Raw genomic sequence first — 25117 nt, 5'->3', positions numbered from 1 at the left:
AGAAAGTACTTAGGTAAGGCAGGATTTCATTCTGTGTCTTCAGTACGGTGTACTCGTCCTTGCAGTAGTTTGTGTAATATGCTCTATAACATGTAGGTCCATACAGTGTTAGATCTGCCCTTCCACTGTGCCATCCATCCAGGCAAGGCAAGCTTAGAAAAATCAGAATGGATTTCTCGTCTCCGTCAAGTCACTCCAGGCAATTGTACTCAATCTTTTTCCTGTCACCTGCTCTCTTTTTTGGCTCTTTTTCTTGTGTTGCTTTTTTCACTGGTCAGGATTTTTATTTGGAAAGATTTAGAAAGAAACATTCAGTGATATTTAAGAACTGATTCAGTGATCATCTGAAACAGCATTATTTGTATCATATAACACATTTTGTTTAGACAGTAAAAGTTTAAAGAGGGTCATAGCTTATAGTCATAATGAAATATTTTGGAAGATTTTGCTGTTTTACTTCTATTTAATTATTAAAAGGTTACCACTTTAATTATTAAAAGGTTATCATTTTGATGTCCTTCCCAGACTTCCAGCCTTTCCCAGCTTTAGCTGTGTGTGTCCTCAGCACACAGGGAGTGAGGTGGGTTCTGTTCCAGAGCAGTCGTTGCCATTTTTGAGGTTAGGACACAGGCTTGCACTCTGGCTAAGTGCCGCCAGAACTTTAGCTTCACAGTGGTAAAGGGGGTTTCATAGACCTTGGTGGCATTCCCAAATAGGCAAAACTGGAAAGTTTTGAAGCAGAGAATGTCGTTTAAACACAAAATATTTTAATAAGTTAAGTGCCATTTGTGGATTGCATAATTGAAAGAAATGTGTTTCTCTGACAGAGTGAAGGTACACTTCTAGCAACTGGTTCATACGATGGGTTTGCCAGAATATGGACTAAAGATGGTAAATGAAGCATTTTTCTTTTCATTTGTTGTTGGTTTAAGTTACAAAGCTTGAATTAATTTTAATTTTTCTTTTAAATTAGGTAACCTTGCTAGCACCTTGGGGCAGCATAAAGGCCCTATATTTGCATTAAAATGGAACAAGAAAGGAAATTTCATCCTAAGTGCTGGAGTAGACAAGGTAAAAGAACATTAAACTACGTTCTGTAAAGATTACTGTGTTACAGAACATAATCTCAAGTAATGTGCTTGCTGCTCATTATGTAAACAATAAAACATTCGTATTTGGGAAATTCAAGTATGAATTTGTGGTAGTAACAAATACTTGCTTAGATTTTCTGTCAGCTCATTCCTGAACCTACTCATCAGAATGCCTTTTATTCTTTGAGTGGCTGCACTCCTCATTGTGCTGGCATTTGTGCCATAACGAATGTCGTGCTCTTTGCTCCCTTCTCAAGTTCCTAGTTTATCTCATCAGTGAATGCGGCTCTGGAGTGATTCCGTGGGAAGTCTTAGAGCCAGTCTGTTAGCCGGAACTCCTGGTGCTTAATTGAAAATGTAAAAAGTGCAGGATCTTTCCAGCTTTTTCACCTAATTAAGCTGGTAAATATGCATAGGTTGGAAATACGGTCTTTTTTTTCTCCTTTGTTTTCATAGGTCATCCCCTTACTACACCTCCTAAAATGAATCCAGGTTTAGGATTATTTGAATCTAGGAAAACACTTGCTTGTAGGTAACTGGGTGTGTTGTCAAAAGGAAAGAACAGTGAAGGCAGCCAGGATTGGAAGGCAAAACCGTGTTAATAGTCACTGCGCTGCGCAGTGCTTTACGTCCCCAGAAGTACAAAATCAGTGATGAGGGAGTGTGGGAAGGAAGGGTGAATATATCCATTCAGATTTATATGTCATATTTTGATGTAAAAGACAGTTTTAAATATTGTCAAAATTCAAGCTGCCTTTATATGTAAATGTGAGCTTTAAAAATCTTAATACTGAGAATTGGCTGACTACTTAATGAAGAATTTTTCTTCTTACAGCTAAGTGGCTATAAAAAACTTAAGTTCACTATCACTGTGGCGTTTTTAAAGCAATCTTGGTGCTTTGTAGACAAACCAATAATTGTTATTTCAACTAAGTTTACTGATGAAAAACCATTAGGGAAGAATTAAACTGCTTACTTGTTACCACCCCCACCCTCCTCACCAGCCCCGAAAGTGGAGTATTGCCTCATTTGCACAGTTTGGGAAAGGTAAATGTTAACTATTAAATCCACTCTGGCATCATATTATTTTAACATTTTTAGGACTCTAACTTCTGCATTATCATAAATTCCTTTTAACTTCTTAGTGGTGTATTTTCCTTTTTAACACCAGACAACAATTATTTTCCTTTTTCCTTTTTAACACCAGACAACAATTATTTGGGATGCACATACTGGTGAAGCCAAGCAGCAGTTTCCTTTCCATTCAGGTAAGTCTGTACACTGTACATAAGAACTGGGACTTTTATCTGTTTCTCTAAACCTTTAACAGCATAAAATCATTTAAAACCTCAACGCATCAAATATCAATCTTGTTACTAGCTCTTTGAGGTGGTGATGTTCCATGACTTTCAGATGGCTTATTGTTAAAGGATCATCAAAAGTTTCCTGTGAAATGTACCATAATAAAGAATTTGAGGCCTAGTTCATATTATTTAATGGTAAGGACATAGATTTTTTAATCAGAAGGTCAAGGTTTGAATGTCAGTTTCAACCCACTTAACAAGCTTTAGCACTGAGCAAGTCACTTAAACTTTCTGAGCCTCATTTTCTCTGCCTGTAGAGGAAGGGTAATAATATCTGTCTGTTATGAGGATAAGACTAAGTAATGTATATCAAAATACTGTATACGCTCCTACAAATTTAGGTATTGTTACATTTCTTATTTGGGATTGATATATCTAAATCAGTCCACATGTGTAGATCAAATAAAAGTTAGGCTTTTCCAGTGTTCTTGAAACTTTGGTGCTATAGATGGATTTTTCCTTTAAGAAATAATTTGATACTTAAGTTGATAGGTCTGACCCACAAAACAGTGTGCTCCCTCAGTCATGATGTGTAGGCATGCCCCAGGACGCACAACCCAATGATGGGAGATGGGTGCCTTTTAGTGCCTGTGCTCTTTCGCAGCCTAGAACCTCGTACTTGCTTTCAGCGGGTTTCCTGATGGCAGCAGCTGATAGTAGACTAGAAAGAGAGGCCTACCTAATAACTACTAGGACAGTAGTTTTAGTATTATACCATCTGATTTAACTGCTTCTTTCAAGGTTTTGGTCTGGAGATTTCGTTTGGTGGCTGGCTAAAGTAAATGGTTATTTTCAAGTCTTTGTAACATCTTTTTCACAGAGAGTGTGGCACAGCACCACTTTTAAAAACAAAGTTACAGCTCTGGCAGTTTGCTTTTCTGCCTCTATTTAGTGTAACTAAACAATCAAGGCACAAAACTATTTTTCTTACTGTCTGAGTAATATATTTTGCAAGCATAAGGTTAAAAAAACTCAGCTTGATTAAAGCTTACCACATTAATAGGCATTTACATATCAGTTTTCGTTCATCTTTGCTTCTAGTCTTCACCCAAATAAAATTCTGTTAGGCCTCTAGCTATTTCATGTAAAAGTCTCTCCTGCTTCCTAGAAGTGGTTGAATATTGACGTAAGTGTGTGTGTGGTGTGTGCTGCGTGTGTGCTAGAGGTGCTGCCCTTCGTGAATATTGACGTAAGTGTGTGTGTGCGGTGTGTGCCGTGTGTGTGCTAGAGGTGCTGCTCTTCATGAATATTGATGTAAGTGTGTGTGCGGTACTGTCAGTGGCTGCTGTGTGGTGTGTGCCACGTGTGTGCTAGAGGTGCAGCTCTTCATGCACACAGTCCTGTTCAGTCCTGGCAATGTCCTCATGAGGCAGATGGGGTTCAAGTCATCTCACAAGTTACATAGCTTTTTTACCTGTAGCAATCTTTCTTGCCATGCCTTTCGGTTTTTAGAACAGCTTTATTCAGGTATAATTAACAAAAAACTACAGGATGGGACAGAAGTAGGTTTACAGTTGTGAGTACACAAAACAGTTTATTCTTACATTATTTTATTGTATTATTTTCCATATGAACAACTGTAAACCCACTTTTGTGCCACCTTATATATGTATTTAAATATGTATTTAAATTATACAATTTGATGTGTTTTGACCTATGTATATAGTATTGAATCCACCATCACATTCAAGACATTGAATTGTGGTAAATCTGTTGGCTTCAGAAGTTTCCTCCTCCCCTTTGCAGTCCTCACCCCCATCCACAGGCAAACTACTGATAATTGGTTTACATAATGTTAACAGAATCACACAGTATGTATTCTTTTTTGTAATTATTTTGTTTTCAATTGATGAGTAGTATTTCATTGTGTGTGTGTGTGTGTGTGTGTGTGTGTGTGTAAGTGTGTAAAGGCACCACAGTTTATTCATCACCTACTGAAGAATATTTGGGTTGTTTATGGTTTTTGCTTATTACAAACAAAACCACTATCAATGTTCATGTACAATTGTGCTTTCATTTCTCCTGTGTGAATATATAGAAGTGGAATGAGTAGATCATACGCTAGGTGTATGTTCAACTTGTTAATAAACTGCCAAACTGTTTTCCACAGTACATTTTCCAAAGTGGTTTACATTCTTACCAGCAGTGGATATTCCAGTCTCTCTGTATTATTGCCAGCACTTTGTTTATGTGGTCAGTCTTTTTAATTGTAGCCAATTTAAGGTGTGTGTAGTAGTATCTCACTGCGGTTTTAATTTGCACTTCCTAATGACTAATGATGTTGAGCATCTTGCCATCTTTATGTCTTCTTTGGTGAAGTACCTGTTTAAATTTTTGACCCTTTAATTATTTTTCTTATTATTGAGTTTTGCCAGTTCCTTATGTATTCTGGATGTAAGCCTTTTATCAAATATTTACAAATATTGTCTTGTAGTCTGTGGCTTGTCTGTGCATTGTTTTGACAGTGTCTTTGGAGATCAGAAGTTATTAATGTTGATGAATTCCATAATTTATTAACTCCTTTATGTGTCATGCTTTTAGAGGTTGAGGTCACTGGTTTTTGAGACTTTTCTGCTTTTCAGATATGGGAATGTAGTACTAAAAATGTACCTCTAACTACTTAAGTACTTAGTGACATCTCAAAATACTTTCCACTTTTGATTTATTCTTTGATCTTAAAAGAGTGTTAATTTCTGAGTATGTGGGAAGTTTCCAGATATCTTTGTAATACTGATTTCTAATTGTTCCTGTAAGTGTTATTTAGGTCGAGTTGTTTGATGATGCTCTTCAGATCTTTTATAGCCCTACTGATTTTTCCATCTACTCATACAGTCCATTGAGAGAGGGGTATTGAAATCTTCAACACAGTTGGAAACAATTTTTGTTTCCTTTGAAGCTCTGTCAGTTTTTGCTTTATGTATATTGAAACAATGTTATTAGAGACGGGAACATTTAGGGATGTTACATCCTCGTGTTGAAATGACCCCTATATCATGTTATTAATGAGCATCTTTTTTTTTCCTTTTTCTGTTCCTTGAAATTTAATTTATCTGATATTAATATAGTTCTCCCAGTTTTCTTTTAGTTAGTACTGGCATAGTACATATTTTCCCATCCTTTTACTTTCAATCTATTGATGTCTTTATATTTGAAGTGTATTTTATGCAGGCAACATATACTACTTGTTATTCAGTGTCAGTCTTTGTCTTTTAATGATAATATTTAGGACATTTACATTTAATGTGATCATTGATGTAATTATATTTAGATTAATCATTTCTATATCTCTTGGATATAGAAATATGCCTCCTTTTGGATTGAGTATTTTTATGATTATATTTTCCCTCCTTTGGTGGGTTAATAACTTAAGGTTTTTTTTAAAGATTTTATTTATTTATTTTTAGAGAGGGAAGGGAGAGAGAAAGAGAGAGAGAAACATCAACATACAGTTGCTGGGGGCCATGGCCTGCAACCTAGGCATGTGCCCTGACTGGGAATCGAACCTGCGATGCCTGGTTTGCAGCCCGCACTCAATCCACTGAGCTATTGCCAGCCAGGCCAAGTTTTTTTATTTTAATGGTTACGTTAGGATGTATAGTACACATCTTTATTAAAGGTACCAGCTACCTTCAAGTAATATTTAAAAGAGATTAAATCATTAAATAGGTTTTACTGCTATAGCTACCATTTTTAACAGTTCATTCCTCTGCATAGATACACATTTCCATTTGTTGTCATTTCTTTTTTGCCTGAACTACTTTAACAGTTTGTATAGTGCAGATCTGATGCTGATGAATTCTTTTAGATTTTGTACAGCTGAACAAATCTTTATCTCACTGTCATTTTTGAAAGATTTGTGTTGGGTATATAATTCTGGGATTTATAGGGTTTTGTTTCTTTCAGTACTTTAAAGAAAATGTTTCATTCTTTTTTTATTTACTTTATTTTTTATTTGAAATTGCTACCATTTTATCCTTACTACTCTGTCCATGATTGTCCTGTTTTCCCTGGTTTCTTTTTTTAAGAGTTTCTTCTTACCACTCATTTTGGCAAATTTGAGTATCATACCTTGGTAATGTTTCCTTCATGTTTGTTGTCCTCGGAACTAATTAAATATATTGGTTCATAGTTTTCTGTAAATTAAAGTAAAAAAATTGACCTTTTTTTTCACCCCCCCCAACCTGAGATTCTTATTACATATTTATTAGTCTGCTTGACATCCTACAATTTGCTGATGCTCTGTTTGTTCTTTTTCGGTCTTTCTATTTTGTTTTTAAATGTTGGATTATTTCTGTGCTGTTTCCCAGTCCACAAAATACTTTTCATCTGTAACGTCAAATTTGCAGTTTATCCTATCTAGTGCATTTTTCATTTTACATTTCAGTTTTTATCTCTAAAAGGTTGATTTAGGTCTTTTACAAATTTTTCGTGTCTCTACTTAATTACCTGAATATATGGTATTTATAGTTGACCCTTGAAGAACATGGGTTTGAGCTGCATGGGTCTATGTATATGCAGATTTTTTTTCAGTAAATACACATTCATCCATCCATATCTTTAGGTTTTGCATTCATGGATGCATGCACCCTTTGATGCAGAGGGCCAACTGCATTTTCCTACACCACTCTATGTAAGGGACTTGAACATCCAGGGATTTTGAGTATTTGCAGGGTTTCTGGAATGATGCCCTCCAGATACCACAGATGACTCTTAGTTGAGTTTTTGGAGAGTCAAAGGTTGCACGCAGATGTTTGATTGCACAAGAGGGGGTCAGTGTCTGCACTATTCAATGGCTAACTGTAGTTGCAGTTGCTTTGATGTCTTTGCTAATTCCACCATGATTTTTTTCTTTATTTGGGCTATATTTTCCGGCAGATTTGCATGCCTTGTTACTTTTGATTGGAAGTGAGATATTCTGAATTTTGCCTTGCTGGTTGCTGGATATTTTTGTATTCTTATAAAAATATTCATGAACTTGACCTGGAACACAAGAAATGGCTTAGAAGCTTGTTAAAGGGCAGTGAAACAGTACTCAATTTAGGGCTGATTCTTTCCTAGCACTGAGGCAAAAGCCTTAAGTGTACTCTAATGAGTATTCCATGAGTCATGAGGTTTCTAGTCTGACTGGTAGATATAGGCACTATTCCCAGTCTTGCATTTCAGGCATTGTTTTTTTGCATCTTTTTTAAATTTTTCATTCCCAGGTCTCAGCTAGTATCCTCACACACACTTCTGCTCATTAGTACTCAGCAGAATATGTGAGTAGGACTCATTGCAGATCTTTAGAGCTCTCTGCACAGCTCTCCCCTTTCCAGTACTAGAACGTCCTGGGCGTTCTAGTTGCCTTCGTCTCCCCAGATTTTGAGCATTGTCAGTTCAACTCAGAAATTTCATGGATGTCTGTCTAGGGCACAGGTGGCAAACACAGGGCCCGAGGGCTGAATCGGTGAGTCTGGCTTACCACCTTGTTTTATCCAGCCTGGCACCTTGTTTCTATCTGGCGATCTCTTGTTTAACTGCTAAGGAGTAGTTACATTTATACAGTCCCAAAATTACATTCGGCCCTTTGAAGGCAACCGAGAGGCTGATGTGGCCCCCAGTGAAAAATGAGTTTGACGCCCCTGGGCTAGGGATTTTGCTATTTCCTGTGCCAAGGCCTGGACTTTTTTTTCCCCCCCTCACCTTGTAACCTTGGGCAATTCTGAAGGCACATTGATTGTTGGGTTTCCCTTCTCTCCTGAAATTTCTGAGGCGAATCCTTTGTCTCCTAATGTCCAGTGTCTTGAATTATGATTTCATATATTCTGTAATTTTTTTGGTTGTTTAGGGAAGGAGATAAATAAGGTCCCTGTCACTCCATCTTGACCAGAAATGGAAGTCTACTATGTTTTTTAAATTACTGTATTTTAATTCCTGTACTTAATGTTCTTCTGTGCACACTCTTGTATGAAGCATACATCATGATTACAGATGAGTTACAATGAGTTACCACTTCATACCCTTTAGTAGGACAACTATCAAATATAACAACATTCATGAAGATGTGGAGAGATAGGACCCCTTACACTCTTCCAGTGGTCATGTAAATGGTACATTCACTGGAAAACAGCAGGGCACTTACTCTGAAAGCTAAATACAGAGTTGCCATGTGGCCTGGCAGCGTTACTCCCAGATATACATCCAGAAGAATGGAAATCAGGGGCTTGAATAAATTCTTATATGTTAGTATTCACAGTAGCATTGTTCACAGTAGCCAGAAGGTGGAAACAATCCAGTGTCCATCAACACATGGATGGACAAACAAAATGTGGTCTCTATGGACAGTGGATTATTATTCAGCCCTGAAAAGGAATGAAGTTCTGAGACATGCTGCACTATCAGTGAACCTTGTACACATTTATGCTAAATGAAGGAACCTAGACACAAATGAACAAATATTCTACTTATAGAAAACAACTACAATAAGCAAATTCATAGAGACAAAAGGTAAAGATTAGAGGTTAGCAGAGGCTGGGAGTGGGAGAAATGGTGACTTATTGCTTAATGGTTAGAGTTTCTGTACTAGATTGGAGTGGTGAAAAAGTTTTGGAAATAGTGGTGATGGTTGCACAACATTATGAATGTAATTAATACCACTGAATTGTACACTTAATAAAATGACAAATTTACCCTGGCTGGTGTGGCTCAGTAGATCGAGTGCTGGCTTGCGAAACAAAGGGATGCTGATTTGAATCCCAGTCAGGGCACATGCCTGGGTTGCAGGCCTGGTCCCCAGGAGGGGATGCACAAGAGGCAACCACACAGTGATGTTTCTCTTCCTCTCTTTCTTCCTCTTTTCCTCTCTCTCTAAAAATAAATAAAAATCTTAGAAATCCTTTAAAAAATAACAAATTTTATGTGACATATGACCACAATATTTTAAAATTTATAATGTAATATGTCAAAAGCCATTGAATTATATACTTTAGATGGATGGATTTTATGGTATGTAAATTATATATGAATAAAACTATTTTTAAAAAAATAAACAAGTAATGAATGCCTTTCTTCTCTGTCCTCATAGGTTTGTTCATTACTTTTTTTAACTTACCAAGGACGCAGAGGTTAACACAAATAAATCAAAGTTGGAGGACACAGAAATTTGAATCTTAGTTTCAGGATTTTAAAACTTTGTGTAACCCTGGGCAAATTAACTTTTCTTAGACTCTTATAAGTAAAATGAGACCAGTAATAACAATCACACCTCTAATATATTGCTTACATAAAAGTATGTTTTATGTCAGAGGTCTATTTCTATCCTAAAGAACTTGTATTACCTAGATGCATTTTATTTTAGGACAAAATATAAAGTAAGGAGGAATTCTTAAATTACAGCAGTTTATAACCTTTGCATCTTACGAGCCAGGCATATCGCAGAAACATTAATCATGTAACTCATGTTGCCCCGGCTTCCTCCAGTTATCTTTACTTGGTTACACAGATTGTTTCTGTTTTGTTTTGAACCTAACAGTTTATTTGTTGGAACTGTACCTCCTATTTTCTACCTAATATTTTGCAGACAGCCCTGAACGAAATTAATATTCTTGCGTGTCATTATAGATACTTGGCCTTCTTTATAGCACTTTATTAATACCTTTTGTCTTCTAAATTAATTTGATTTTTCAGTTCTTTTTTTTTTTCTTAACACTTGAACAAATTATTTATCTAAGGAACATTTTGTTACAATTGTTTTTGAAATAGCTTAAGTAATATATTTAATGTCAGAATGAAAGTGTAGTATAAATAGCTACTGCGTCATATTCCAGGCTCAAGAGCAGAACCTAAACCAGGAAATCCAAGAGAGAGAATTTAATACAAGGAAATAGTTGCAGAGATGCTGAAAGAGTGAAAAACAGGAGTAAGAGGTGACTCAGAGTTTAACAACTGCCGGAAACCTAAGACTTAGAGAAGGCAGCAGGATCCAAATACTCAATGTGAATTGGAACCTTAGAGGAGAGGCTATCTGGCAAGAACAGGCGCCGTGGAGTAAACCTAGCTACTGAAAGGGAGAAATGGGAGTAAAATTGCCTGTCTTCTTTCTTTCTCTTGACCTTGGGCTCTTGACAGTATCTTCCTGTGTGTGAGCCCTTCTGGAAACCTGAGGCACAGGAGGCTGGAATATGTAATTTGAGAGAGGCAGCTTGCTGGGTGCAGAGCATAGGAGGACAGAGTGCAGTAGGGAATGGGCCTGATGATAGCAAGGTGTCAGATGAACAGGACAGTTCCCCCACCTGTGTTGCTCTGGGAAGTTGTGATGCACACAGGCAGCAGCAGGGTCCACCCATAGATCAAGGTTAGCCTGTATTTTTGTTTAACTTTTTTTAATCCTCATCCGAGGATATGTTTATTGATTAGAGAGAGAGGGAGGAAGACGGAAACATCAGTCAGTTTCCGCCTGCACATGCCCTGACCAGGGATCGAACCCATAGCCCCCAGTATGTGCCTTGGCTGGGGATCAACACAAGGCCAGGGCTGGTCTGTATTTTTATTTACTGGCTGGTTTAAGTTGGATTCTCTCAGAAGCAGATCTTGAGCCAGGCATTTGAGTGAAATGAATTATTAAAGGGAACCTTTCCAGGAGAAATAAGTGAGGAGCTGTGGGAAGCAAAATGGGATGGAAGGGAGGAGTTTCTGGTGAACCCAGCCCATTTGCAGCCTGATCCAGACGCAGCCCTAGAGTGTGTGTTTGCAACTCAGAATTGTTCTCATATTGAGCCATGGGTGCTAGTTTTTTTAACCTGGTCTTCTTCCTCTTGCACCACTAGCTATTGGGTGCTAGCCACATCTGCTATAGTAGATAGCAGAGCAGGGTGGTTCTCTGAAGAAGTTTGCTCCTGGGAGTCCGTAGCACCCAAAGCACTCAGAAGCTGGGACACAGCAGAGGTGAAGAGTTTTACAGGGAGGGAGGGGACCGGAACCACCCAGAGTAGCCGTGCCTTGTGACAGTGATAGTCACCGCAGTTCACTTTGCTTGCCTGCTCTAAAATTATGTCTTTTTTTTTTTTTTTAAATCTGGTGGGGATTTTTACAATTTGAAATTTTTGTACAAAAGACATACTTATGCCGATATTTTTATGTGCCACTGTATTTTTTATGAGGTTATTTGAGGTGAGGATTTAATATTTCATACCCCCTGCATAGTAAGTTTCTATTAAACATGTGTTTTTCCATCTTGTAAGTATTACTTTTCCTTTTTACTGACTCAATCCAGGTAGTGTCCTGATTTCTGGTTTTTCATTGTGGAAATTTACCCAACACTAGTTCTTCAATAATGTCTAGCCATATACTACCATTAGCTTCATTGAGCTGTACTCTGGATCTTAGTGTTTTTCCTGGTTTGTCTCTAGCCAGTTAATGAAATCAGTTTCACTGTTGCCTGTTGTTCTTTATTTTTAAAAAAATGTCTTGTTATAGTTCTGAAAATCCTGATTAAATATTTCTTTGAGTCATAATGCTTTAATTCTTCTTTTTTCTTTCTTATATCTGCTGTTTTCCATAGTTGCAAGCTTTCACACATGACATACTCTTTGGCTTATCATTCTAACAGTGCTCAAAACACCTACTTATAATATGTTTAGTCTCAACATCACCACTTACTACTGTAATTAGGTATTACAGTAGTAAGTAATACACAAAGTGGCTTTGTTTTTTCCCTTCCCATCGACATCATTTCTGACCTTTATTAAGTGCTTTATATCTCTAATAATGAGGATACACAGCTTAAATTTAAACCTTCCTGTTTTTCTTTGTTTTCCTCTAAGTGGTAAACTTGTTCTGTAAAGGTTCAGAAAATAACTTTTAGTCGTTGTAAGCTGTAGAATCTCTGTTGCAACTAGTCAGATCTGCCCTTGTAATGCAAAAGCAACCACAGATAGTATGTAACCTAAGGAGCTTGGCTGGGTTTTAATAAAACTTTCTATATGGACACCAAAATTTGAACTTCGTATGGTTTTCACATTCATGGGTCTTCTTTTGATCAGATGTAGAGTTTTGATTTTTTTTCCTTTGTAACCAATTAAAATACAAAAATTGTTCTTGGCATGGGCCCTAGAGTGTCCACTCCTGCTCTAAATCCATTGTTTTTGGTATTTTCCTCTTGCCTACCCTGATTACTGGCTATCGTTACCTTAATCGCGTTACTAATTATAGAGTCTGCACCTTGCAGCAGGGGAAAATGAAAGGAATCTTTAATCATAGTAAAGCTAAAATAAGTGTTAAATGTCAGCCACTCTTTGAGCCTCAGAGGTTTGAAATTCAGTGACATAGAGTCTAAAAAGTATTTGATGGGAATCTCTTAGAAGATGATGTGTTGTGAATTGTGTACAGTATTTATTGAGTAGCTACTGGGAATGATATGCATTTAGTGTAATATTTGTGTAACGTATAATTTACAAAGTACTTTCCATGCATATCATCTCACTTGATTTTCACAAGCTTAAAGATTTTATTCCCATTTTTTAGATGAGGAAAATACCATGAGAAGTTAAGTGACTTGCTTAGGGCCCACAAGTAGTTAGGGAGTGGCAAAACCAAGGCTTTGTTTTCATTGAACACTCAAAAGAATTTTAGAAATAAAAAGTATAGCATCGTGTTTAATTTTATCATTTACAAATGAGAAACCAAAAATCCAGTGCTAGTAATTCACAGAGCACACTCTTGGGAACTAACCTCCTCATTACCAGGCGAGTGTATTTTCTCTTAGGTTGTGTCTAACATAGAGGCAACTAAACTGAAATTTTATTAATGGTTTTGATACTTTAAGATAGAGTTCTTTAAAACTCTACTTTTAAAAGTACAGAGTTATATTTCCATTAGCATACAAAATATCCAGCTGTGGTTTAAATGAGGGGACCCAGATTTCAGTGCATGTGGGACGGATGCAGACCTGGCCTTTTTTCCTTTGCAGCACCGGCACTGGATGTCGACTGGCAGAGCAACAACACCTTCGCTTCCTGTAGTACAGACATGTGCATTCATGTCTGTAAATTAGGACAAGACAGACCTATTAAAACATTCCAGGGACACACGGTGAGAAACATTTTTTTGCCTTTAAAGTGATTGTGATGAATAAGTAACATTTCAGAGTGGTTTTGAAGTATGAGTAACCAAGTCCATCAAATGAAAATGTGACTATTTACTCTTGTAATGTGAATACTGTTGTTTTTAGAATGAAGTAAATGCTATCAAATGGGACCCAACTGGCAATCTTCTGGCCTCCTGTTCTGATGACATGACTTTGAAGGTAATTTGGATAATGGGGAGAAGTGGGATGGAGAACATCTCCATGAGGTGTCGCTGCTCAGGCTGTTTGAACACTGTTTCAAATATCTCTTCTTACAGTTCGTTGAGTACTTAAACCTTGTTTTTTATGTTTTCTTTTGTGAAGTATTTCAAATGCTTGACTATAGCAAATAAATTCCCTGAAAAGGATGGCTGCATGATGGGAATTATGATACCTAGAAACTGTCCTCATTATTAGAAAGTCTTATATCAGTGCAATAAGTGTATTTGCACATGTGAAGATTTGACTGATAAGTTACAAACATCTCTGCAACATTCATGACTTTCAGATTCTGTACATTGTATGCATTTGATTTTGCTGTGGTGTTCACGTGTGTCACTGTTGCCCAGAAACTAATAAGGTAGCAGAGAATCACTTACTGGGTGGGTGAGCCTAATTGACATGCCAGTGTCCACACCTCAACATGAGTTTACATTTTTCTTGTTGTATGACTAGAAGCAAAACTAACACCTCTGCACATCATATACCACAGTTAGAGGGAAAACACATTGTGATATAAAGAGCAACCTAATACTAACCTCCAAAATTAAAGAAGCCCTTTCCTGCAATACACTAATCACTGAAAATAATTTTATTCTTGACTTTGCAATGCCGGTGACTGCAGACACGATGACCTTTAGAGCTGGCATAATCATTAGGGAAAACTGCTTTCCCTCCTTCCATGAACAGACTAAATGTGACCTTGGTAACCTGGTAGCTTATTTTCCTTAAATACCTGCTCTGTCTTTAGTTAGGTGGTTTTTCTCAAGCATGGGCTTTCTTGTAAACAATTCTGGTAAAGATGCTTTTCTAGCAATGTAAGTTTTTTGCTGTTGAGCTGTAGGAGGAGTTCCTTATATTTTCATGGAATTAGCCCTATACTGGATATATGCTGTGCAAATATTTTCTCCCATTTTGTAGGTAGCCTTTTTATTTTACTTTATTGATGATATCCTTTGCTGTGCAGAGGCTTTTTAGTTTTATGTAGTCCTGCTTGGCTTCTTTTCACTATGGTTGCCTATGTTTTGTTTTCAACATGAATCTCATTACTTTATTTGTAAGTTGCTTATCTGTTTTCTCTTGCAAAATATTTCTTGATTTAAATTCTAATTGCAATTTATAATGTTGATCCCTATTTAAGGGACAGCATAAAAACCAATGCCTTAAACATTTTAGAAACGTTATGCAAGGAGCTTTATGAATGTTAGTTTATAGCACCTAAAGCTATTAAAAATAATCTTAGAACTACAGTTTATTCAGTCCTGAAGCCTCACAATAGTGAATATTTGGAAAGGACTGTCATTTAAAAAAAATAAATATTAAATATATTCTCCATTTTAATTTCTTTCCAGATATTCCCTTGATTTCTATAAACATTGTTTTGGTTATACCACTTATATTTTGAATTGGTAGTATACCTTTTGTATGGAAAAATAATTATATAAAAATTTTTTTTTGCTTAGATATGGAGTATGAAACAAGACAATTGTGTCCATGATTTGCAAGCACATAATAAAGAAATTTATACTATCAAGTGGAGTCCAACAGGGCCAGGGACAAATAATCCAAATGCCAACCTTATGTTAGCAAGGTAATATTTGTGTTTTATTCTTTATTTTATTAGTCTTATACAAGTGAAACTTACAATAAATGTGACAGAAAATTACAGAAGAGTCCATGAAGTGGGAATGTATCCATCTTACAAGGAATATTTTTTTTAATGGGCTTTTAAATGGAGTTTCATTATTTCAGGTCATAATAGAGTTTTTTTCTTGTTCTAGAGATATCAGATATTTTCTTATGATTATTCCAGTAATTGAGGCACAGTACAATAAAATTTTTCTTCAACATTATAAAAAGCTATAAAGTTAAAAAACATAGTCAATACTGTATTCAAAACCATGGATCAATATAAAGGAATTATTTAACCATGGATCAATAAAAAGGAATTATTTAAAGGGCAAAGGAATACAGTGGGGGTTAGCTCATTTATGTTTTCCAACTCAGGACTTGGAGATGTCCTGATGCTGCCTCTTCTCAGTGTGGGTTTGTTTCTAGAACACCTTCTTCCTAACAGTCCAGTCCGCTGCTCAGAAGGAATTTGTGGCTAGCTCTTAGGAATGGTTGAAAATTTTACATCAGGGGTGGGCCTAGGACTATTTCATTATTTATAAAATTATATCTTTTCCTTCTTCCTGTCAGTGCATCCTTTGACTCTACTGTTAGATTATGGGATGTAGACCGAGGAATTTGCATCCATACTTTGACAAAACACCAAGAGCCTGTGTACAGTGTAGCTTTCAGTCCTGATGGCAGGTATCTGGCAAGTGGTTCTTTTGACAAATGTGTACACATCTGGAACACACAGGTATGTGCAAGTTATTTTATTTCTTTATTTTAATTTTTAATTAAATTTATTGGGGCAATTGGTTCATAGAGTCATATTGGTTTCAGGAGTACATTTCCAGGACCTGTGGGCTGTATATTGCATTGTGCCCACTACCTGAAGTCAAGTCATCTTTCGTCTCCATATATTTGGCCCCCTGAGCTATTTTGAATAGTCAGTATTGTTATATTTAATAAGAAGCACCAGCCTGTACAAATTTTCCTTTTCTTTTTTGGTTATCAGTGTTTCACCTTGGTGATATACTTAGGGTTGTCTGTCTGGGGAGGTATTTACCAGGTACATGTCTGGCTGACGTGTTGTTTTAGGTGGGTCTGCTACCTCCAATTTGACCTGTTTGGTTACCATATTTTTCTGTGTATTAATGTTCACTTTTTAACCCAAATTTTTAAGGGAAAATCAGGATGCACATTATACATGGGTAGGACTAATTCTGTATCTATATAAATGGTTTTAATTTTTTATTTAGGCTTATGTGATACAAGTGTAACTCTAGAAGCAGTAGCATATTGGTATGCAAAATAATACACTGGAATACGATGATGCAAAAAAACCCCAAGTATCCAAATATAAATAAGTATAAAAGATTGAATTAAAAAATTAAAACAAAAATTATGTTTTTCCTGAAAGCTTGGGCCAAAAACATGTGAGTGCATTATATATGACAAAATACGATGAGAGATGATTTCCTGGTTTGTCAGGGCAGAACTCTAGAGGGATATTCTTCATTGTTTTCCAGTTTCTCACAGCAGAACCTTTGACCTTTGCTCTGCTTAATGACTAGTTTGTTAGGACAGTACATTTTTGTATTGAGTTTTTAATTATTTGCTGGCAGTTGAATGATTTTGGTTTTATTGCTGAAGGAATAAAATAATTTAGTTATACTTATGATTCAGCTAAATTGATGATGAAATTGTTAGTGTTCCTAGTTATACTTTTAAAAAATTTTATATCATTTTTCAAGAATAATATATGTATGTTCTTTTAGCTTCTACTGTAACTCCTGTAGCTTAGGAGGCTATTCAGTTTAATATAGAATACCTAACAGACTCACACTGAAATTGTCTTTACTAAGTTTATTATGCTTCCTCTTTAGGGTGTTTGACAAAGAAATGTTGACTTAATTTTGTTTGTTTGCATGTTGACCAAACTTATGCATCTTTCAATAACATAATCAAAAATTTGTTTCGAGTCATACATTGAATGTTCACTTCTAGCCTTTAACTGTGTCAAAGAGGCCAAAGATACCTTAGCTAGGAATGGTTGTCAGTACTGGAGAAACTGAACGTGTGTGTGAATGATCTCTTCAGAGCAGACTGGTGTTACCTTTTCATGAAAAGATCATCAAATCACATTTCTAGTAGTTTTTTTTCTATTTTTATTTTTTAAAGATTTTATTTATTTATTTTTAGAGAGAGGGGAAGGGAGGGAGAAAGGGAGAGGAACATCAATCAGTTGCTTCTCTAATGCCCCCCTAGTGGGGACCTGGCCTGCAACCCAGGCGTGTGCCCTGACTGGGAATTGAACTGGTGACTTTTCACTTTGCAGGTCGGTGCTCAATCCGCTGAGCCACCCCAGCCAGGGCTCTAGTATTTTAGAACTTGCATTTATTTTGGATTTGAAGCTAAGTCCTACCCTTGATTGTTGGAAATAAAGCCTTATAATAGTCTTTCCTCAATATGTTAATATTTATAAAATTCTGTTTTTCATTTTTTCAGACAGGTGCTCTAGTTCACAGCTATAGGGGAACAGGTGGAATATTTGAAGTTTGCTGGAATGCAGCAGGAGACAAGGTTGGAGCCAGTGCATCAGATGGTTCAGTAAGTGTTACACAGTGTTTCCAAAGGGGTGGGGTGGTTAGGGGGGTGTGTGTGTGTGTGTGTGCACGCGCATAGTGAATAAATGCAGCTTAGTGTTCTTTTCAAAATAAATGTCATGATATGGTATTGATCTTTTTTTACTGAAGGCAGTAGACTTTTCATGTTCATTTCATTCAAGTAATGTAAGCAACATTTAGGCTACCTTTGCCAAAAGAGTGTCTTCATAGTCAAGAAATGGACAGTTATTTTTAGAGTAAACATTTATTAGTGAAGTTAAGTATAGCCGAACACCACTCCGAGAGATTTTAATTTCCAGTGCCTGTTTCTACTTTTCCTTCCCTGCAGAAAAGTGTTGGTGGCCTAGGGAGGGGCTAATAGATGCAGTTGGGTTCTGTATCTGAGGGTGTGTGATCCTGAGAACCATTGAGGATGAGATTGGCCAGCTCATCACAGAAATGCCAGTTACGGCTTCTAAAGCTGTAAAAGCAAAGGGAAGATGGAACGGGGACAGTCATTAGCTAGTTACTGAAGCTGTGGCTAAATGTGATCTGTAGTGTCTTTTGTTAAGACCCAAGAGACCGGAAATGGTCTATTTTGAGTGTATTTTTTCCTGCTTCCTAGTTAACAGAGTACTGGTAAGTCTTCAAAATTTTAACCTAGTTCTTCCTCTGTAGTGTTAGCCCATCACTGTTTCCTCCGGTCACTTAAACAATTTATCTGATTTCTGTTTGTTAAGTGCCCATTGCTGTGGTCACTGTTGCTTTACCAGTTTCATGAACTTGGCACCAAGAAATAGATTTCAAACTGTACTGTAGAAAAGTTAAGCTGAAAATGTACAATGAAGTTCTTAACATACTGGTTGATTATTTAAATTTCTTACAGGTTTGTGTATTAGATCTTCGGAAATAGCGCTACTAGTTGGAAGCCATGGACCGACTATGAATGTGTACATAGCCAAAACGACTGTCCCTGACCCGTGACTGCTATAGTCCCACTCGAACCATGGCCAGTCCACTGCAGCCAAATCTAACAGAAATATATACATACAGTGTATATAAACAAAATTGCACCCTGAAGATGACAGAATTTTGTCACAGCTTGTGAATTCTGTTCACCAAGTGCTGGAATCTAATCTGCTGTGCCCCTAAAATAGCATTTAGAAGTTTGGGATATGAAAAACAGAAGAAAGGAATATGCATTATAAAAGCAGCCCGTACATGTACCGGTTTTTTGGATACTAATGACAGCCTTGTTTCTCCCCTTTGAATCAGCAGACACCACGGATTATATTCTTTTTTCCCATCAGTAGTTAAGCAGTTGAGAGTATGTATGTACAGAGAAAATGGACTTAACAAAAACCTGCAGCAGTAGTTTGTCCTTGCTTTTAAACTTTGTTTTTGGTTTAGTTTATGGATGCATGAAGTAAGGGAGTGAATCAGTTTCTTGTTTATATTTTTTTTCACCTTTTAAACAAAAAATTCTTAAAAAATATTTTAATGCATTCTTTTGAAAAGATAAATGTTTGGTACATTTTATGGCTCCCAGAGCATATATTCAATTGGTGCATGTTGTGGAAGGGGAAATTCGAAATTAAATGAAAACACATGACTTCGGTCGTGTCAATTTGTAAGACACATCAGTAAAAGGGTATTATGCTCTGTTTTTTGTTTGTTTTGTTTTGTGGGGTTTTTTTTGTGATGTGGCTTAAATACAGTAGTTTCTTTTTTGGGACATATTTCTGCCAATGAGAGACTAGAAGGGCACAAAAGTTTTTTTTTTAAATACCATAGAGAAGATGCATAAAAAATCTTCTGATGTTTTGTAGCCATAACTAAATTATGGTTAAAATGTGCACTATTGTGAAGAGGAGCAAAGTAGGTTTGGGGTTTTGTTGTTTGTTTATATGTTTGTTTTTGCTTTGTTTTTTAAGAGATTAAAATGTTTCTGGATAAGGATTAGCTTCTTCAAGTGTCCATCATTCTGTGTAGAAGCTTAAATATGTAATGTAATGAAACTCCAGTATTAAAAATCTCTCAATTATTATTTTTTATACAAAGCAAGATAACGGCATATAACACTGCCATTACATGGCAAAATGTTAGCTACCTTAGTTTAAAAACAATCTTTAAAACAAAAGACTTGCTTCAAGGTGTTTTTAAATAGCAGTCATTCAGAGTTTTTCTTTTCTTAATACAATTGCACTAACCTCCCTGCTGCTCTGATTCTGCATTTGTGGTACTTGTGACTACATTTTTTTCAAATATAGATAAATTTAAGCTGCTATTTTTTCCCAGTAATCACTACTATACCATGTCTTTTACTCTGTTGATGACATCAAGCAGTTCCTTACGGATGTAGATTCTAGATCCCACTTCCTCTTGCGCTCATGCCGCGAAGAGCAGACATTCACAGGACGTGCGAGTGGGAGCAGAGTGGCCGCATGGCGCTGCGTGCAGGACCGACAGGCTGTGTCGGGGCAGCCGGCTGTGGAGAAGATAGCTGTCAAATTTATATCTCAGAGGTTTTAGTTAAGGAATCGCTTATTATCAAGCTTAGCAAATTTATAACACTATTCCCATCACTAGTTATTTTGAGGCCTGTACTACTAAAATTTTAACCTATGTCTTAAGTAGAAACTGATTAACCCAAGTAATGCAGCTTTGATTTTCAGCATTGGTTGTTTTGCTATTTTTACAAAAGAGCACTGATTGAAGCAAGTCTTGGTTTTACTAAGGTAGGGTAGCATTTGCTATTGTTAAAGAAAATAAATACACTTAATTCCATGATACATTGTCATATGTACCCCAGTTGTTGTTAGTGGGGACTAGGATACTGTAATGATATTTTAAAAATTTACATCCCAAGAGGCAGTCATTCATGATGGTTTTGTGCCAGCTGTTTTTAGGGTTTTGGATCACATTATAGATATTTACAACTGTTACCCTGTGACTTACGTAGGAAACCTAATATGCTGAGTATCTGGCACTTGAAATCCTGCTTTTATTGCTGGAGGTCCACATCTGTGGTTCACCTCTGTTGTTGTTTTAAAAAAATAAATAAAAATAAAAAAAATCTGTGCAATAATTTTTAAATGTGCTCCCAGGAATAGACACAAATGTTTTGAGTATGTTTAAGCTGCATTTTCCTTTAGTGATGCATTTGTCAATTGCACTGAATTTAAACCTGAAAGTCAGAGGTGATTATGATAGTACTTTTGTATTTTGATATGGACAATTTATTCATTTGCATACAGTTATTGACTTTTCCCCAGCTGATTAAAAGATAGTCAAGAAGTTCTGCAGTATAGCTGCCAAAATAGACAGCTACATTTTTATGGTATTGTCATCTTTTCTGTTTTGTTTTGTTGTTGTTGTTTGTTTTTTTAATTTTTAGCTATTTTACTTAAGCGTAGTAGCCACAATAGGACATATGAAAGATTATAAATACAGAGCTTTATTATCCTGATGTCTTGGGTCTTTTAAGTGTAAACTTTATCTGGAAGGTATCCATTCTGTAGGCCTGGGTTCTTTGCGAGCATATAGTTGTTTGTTTTTGCTGCTGTTCTCAACATCCTCATTGCCTGCTGATGTGCCACGATGCTGCTCCAACAGATAACACCCAGATTGCCTCTGATCTGGGCAGTAACATGATTGTAGGAGGCCGGATTCCACAGCCCATAAAGTTTTATATTTGAGGTTCTTGCTCATTTTTCCTGTTAGTTTTTTCTGAGGACGTATTCCTGAAGTTCAGCTGATTCCAGTAGATTATCTGTGGTATTCATTATATATCATTGTTGTGTAGGTAATAAACTTACCATAGAGAAAAATAGAAAGGAAAACTTGAATGAATAGAATACTCACTTACTAAAATAGAATTAAAGAGCAGCTGTCACCCTTAAACATCATAAAGGAAATCTTTTTTCTTCTTCATGTTGGAAATCCCATTAGGTCCTATATTTGTTCCAGTGCCCATTCCCTGTTGTTGATCAGGTACCATCATGGACTTTCAAATGAGTTTTAGAAATGATAGTGTTTAATTTCCTACTAGGTCTTAGAGTGTGTTGAATTCTCTTTTAATTAATTATTCCTAAGTAAGTATATTTTAGGATTAAACACCTTTTACAGATACTGAAAGTGCCTCCTTTTGTGGTGTAAAAAACAAATTATGGTGCAAAAGTAATCATGAGATTGAATTACCTGAAGGTTTTTGTTTTGTTTTGTTTTGCTTTTTGACATATAAAAATGTCAAGAGAAAGGCCAAAGATTTGTACATTTTCACTTAACTTATAAAGCACTCCTTTTTTTCCTTAAACTTCTTTCTGTCAAATTAGATTTAATGAGAGAGTACTATTTTTAAGGAGCTGTTTATGTAGAATGATTTCGTTGAGAGTAATGTAAACTATTGAATAGAGGCCTAATGAGGAGTATGCATTTTTGCTACTTAAAGGAATCACAAATGACCATCTTTATGAGAGCAAAATGTTTTACTAGAGAAGCAGAAAAATAAATTTCAAATGCAGTGCTATTTATTCTTCTCAAAACAATTTTCATTTTCTTAAGCACATTGTACACGTCTATAGAACCTGCATTTATTCTTACATGCTAAGGATGGTACTTGGATTTGGTGAATTACTGTCGACAAGTTTCCACAGAAGTCCTGTTTCAGTGGACCGACATTGTGGCATGGCAGCAAATGCCAACATTTTGGGGAATAGCAGCAAATCTACAAGAGACCCTGGTTGGTTTGTGGGCTTATTTTTTTTTTTTTTCCCTTCTGAATCAGCAGGGAGGGAAAGAGGGTAGGAAGGTTATGAATTATTACTCCTTCCGGTAGTAGCTCTGAAGTGTCACATCCAATATCCGTTTGTTTGTTTCTTTTTTTAACATGACTCTAGTTAATGTAGAAGAGAGAGAGAAAAGAGGAAGTGTTCACTTTTTTTAATACACTGATTTAGAAATTTGATGTCTTATATCTGTAGTTCTGAAGTATTAATAGCATTCTTTATTTCTGCCTTTATGTTGACAGTGTTGAAGCAGGGTGAATAACTGAGGCTTTTTTTTTTTCCTAGTAATCTATTTCATGATGTTTTCTTTGGAGTTTCTGGATAAGTTCAAAAAAAACATTCTGCATGTTGTATCTAGTCTGATGTACTTACCCATCTCATTAAAAACAAAAACCACAGACTGCATTTTGTAGCTGTGTAATCCCTAAATGCAGAAGTAATTTTCTTCTATCCTGACTTTGACATTGTAGCTATAATGTTCTAATTCTGATTTTTACAAATCCTTTGGGTCTAATTCTGTGAGCCTACCTATAGCACTGGATTAAAATGTCTGCATCATTTCTTTAGTTATCCCGTTAACTTTAAAACTGTTGTAAAAGTGTAAACCAGCCCATGACAGTTTTTTGTACATGTTAAAGAACTTTATTGTTCAGTTTCCATGATTATTGTGTAAGGAAGACTGATTATAGATGTTCTATGCTGTCCTGGACCATGTTAATTACACTCACAATGTATTTTGGTTCCACATCACAATGATTTGTCCCCTGTGACCCTTTATCCTTTCTAGGCACATTTTTTGTTGTTGTTGCAGTTCCCCTTCGCATTGTATTGCTTTGACAACTGTAATTTGAATCAGATCCGAAAGAGGTCCAGAATAAAATATATTTTGATATTATGTTGGCTGTGTACATATATAAAATCTTTGATATCTATGTAGTTTGTATAGACTATTTAGTCAAGTAAAGAGAGAGGGATGCTATTTCTTGTTTACAATTTCCTGTTTACATTTTAATTGCATTTACTCCTCCAATGTTCTATTACAGAATAAACTTTTTTGCTCTGAGATAGTCTTCAAAACACATAACCTGTCTGTTCTCTCCCATGCTGGTGTTACCGATTATAACAACTGCCATAAGAACCCAACCCACTGTTTTCATAAATAGAAAATATGGAATATATCTTGTTTTCCAAGATATATTCATTACAGTAAGCCCATAGATAAAATACAAATTTTACTATTTTATTACTTCTCGCTGGAGATAAGATTTTTTAAATGAAGGGATTGTTTACTATTTTTATTAAAGAAAAATAGAGCATTTAATCAGCTAAGGAAAAATACATACGTTTGAATTATTTTGAAAAATAATTACTGTACTTAAAGGACATTGGTTCACATAAAGTAAAATAGACCTCATTCATTTGCTTAGCATGCAGTTGAGCACAAAACAGTATGTTGTTGAAGATTTTTAGGGCAGGATGCTCAACTCTCTTAATGATATTTTTTCTGCATATAAACCTATTAACTAATAATTTTTCTCCTTAAGTAGTTGCTTATCTTGCAAAAAAGAACCTTATAATCTATTAGGAAAGATAACTAGGCACCGTCCAGTTTTAATTAATCCCAACTCCTTTAGAGTTAGAGACTTTTTAAAAAGAATCATTGTTCATATTTTTGTTTTTGTTTTGTTTTATAAAAACTTGTATTCTCCAGGTCTTTTACCTTTCCCTTCTATTTCCTTAAGCAGAAACTAATACAGGCATAACCTTGACATGTTTTACTAAATGATAAGCTACTGCAATTGCTAGAACTTTCCGACAGCCTTTCATTTTAGAGGGTTGACTTTTATTGCATGGCATAGATTGTTAATATTCTGCATTTTACACTTTTTCAAGAGTGTTGGTCTACTAAAGATTATAATCCACAGAAGCTTGAGGTAAAGCCGAAATCAATTGGAGTAGTCACAGAAGGGGTTGTTTTTAATTCCATAGTTCTTATACTTTATACAATAGGTCAGATTTCTTACCTATGAAAATACAAAGCAGATCAGGTTAAAGTTTGCTGTTTCCTCAATATATTCCTTTGCAAACGCAGTGGAGGAAAAGACACTATGGACAGTAGTTTTATGGTGCTTTTTCTCTGCTGTACCAGAGCGCTCTGTCAACAATGAAATGTTAACCCTATGCGACTTTTTCTGCATGTTTCTTCTCAAATGTCATATCTCAATGCTATTTGTCCTAACTTGTAATATTTTTGTATTAAATTTTTTAGGAGTTCCTTGTAATTTCTTTATAATTTAAAATATATTAAACACAAAGTGTTTAGTAAAGTACAGAA

General features: G+C 35.9%; 1 protein-coding gene across 9 annotated transcripts in view; it reads left to right on the top strand.

Annotated features, from left to right (window-relative positions):
- TBL1XR1 (TBL1X receptor 1) overlaps window positions 1-24462 on the top strand; it is a 150217-nt gene extending 125755 nt beyond the window's left edge. For all 9 annotated transcript variants that reach the window (XM_045850945.1, XM_045850946.1, XM_045850940.1 and 6 more), the window contains 9 exons: window positions 828-891; window positions 974-1071; window positions 2299-2359; window positions 13401-13522; window positions 13662-13736; window positions 15239-15366; window positions 15978-16143; window positions 17898-17999; window positions 18882-24462. In XM_045850945.1, coding sequence (XP_045706901.1) covers window positions 828-891; window positions 974-1071; window positions 2299-2359; window positions 13401-13522; window positions 13662-13736; window positions 15239-15366; window positions 15978-16143; window positions 17898-17999; window positions 18882-18908 — 843 coding nt within the window. In that variant the 3' untranslated portion in view covers window positions 18909-24462. The remainder of the gene's footprint in view (window positions 1-827; window positions 892-973; window positions 1072-2298; window positions 2360-13400; window positions 13523-13661; window positions 13737-15238; window positions 15367-15977; window positions 16144-17897; window positions 18000-18881) is intronic.
- Window positions 24463-25117: the final 655 nt, after the last annotated feature.

Source organism: Phyllostomus hastatus, unplaced genomic scaffold (assembly GCF_019186645.2).
Source record: "Phyllostomus hastatus isolate PE091 unplaced genomic scaffold, TTU_PhHast_1.1 phas_contig_86, whole genome shotgun sequence".
NCBI lineage: Eukaryota > Metazoa > Chordata > Mammalia > Chiroptera > Phyllostomidae > Phyllostomus > Phyllostomus hastatus.
Note: the sequence above shows the minus strand (reverse complement) of the source record. Positions and strands in the feature narration are given on the sequence as shown.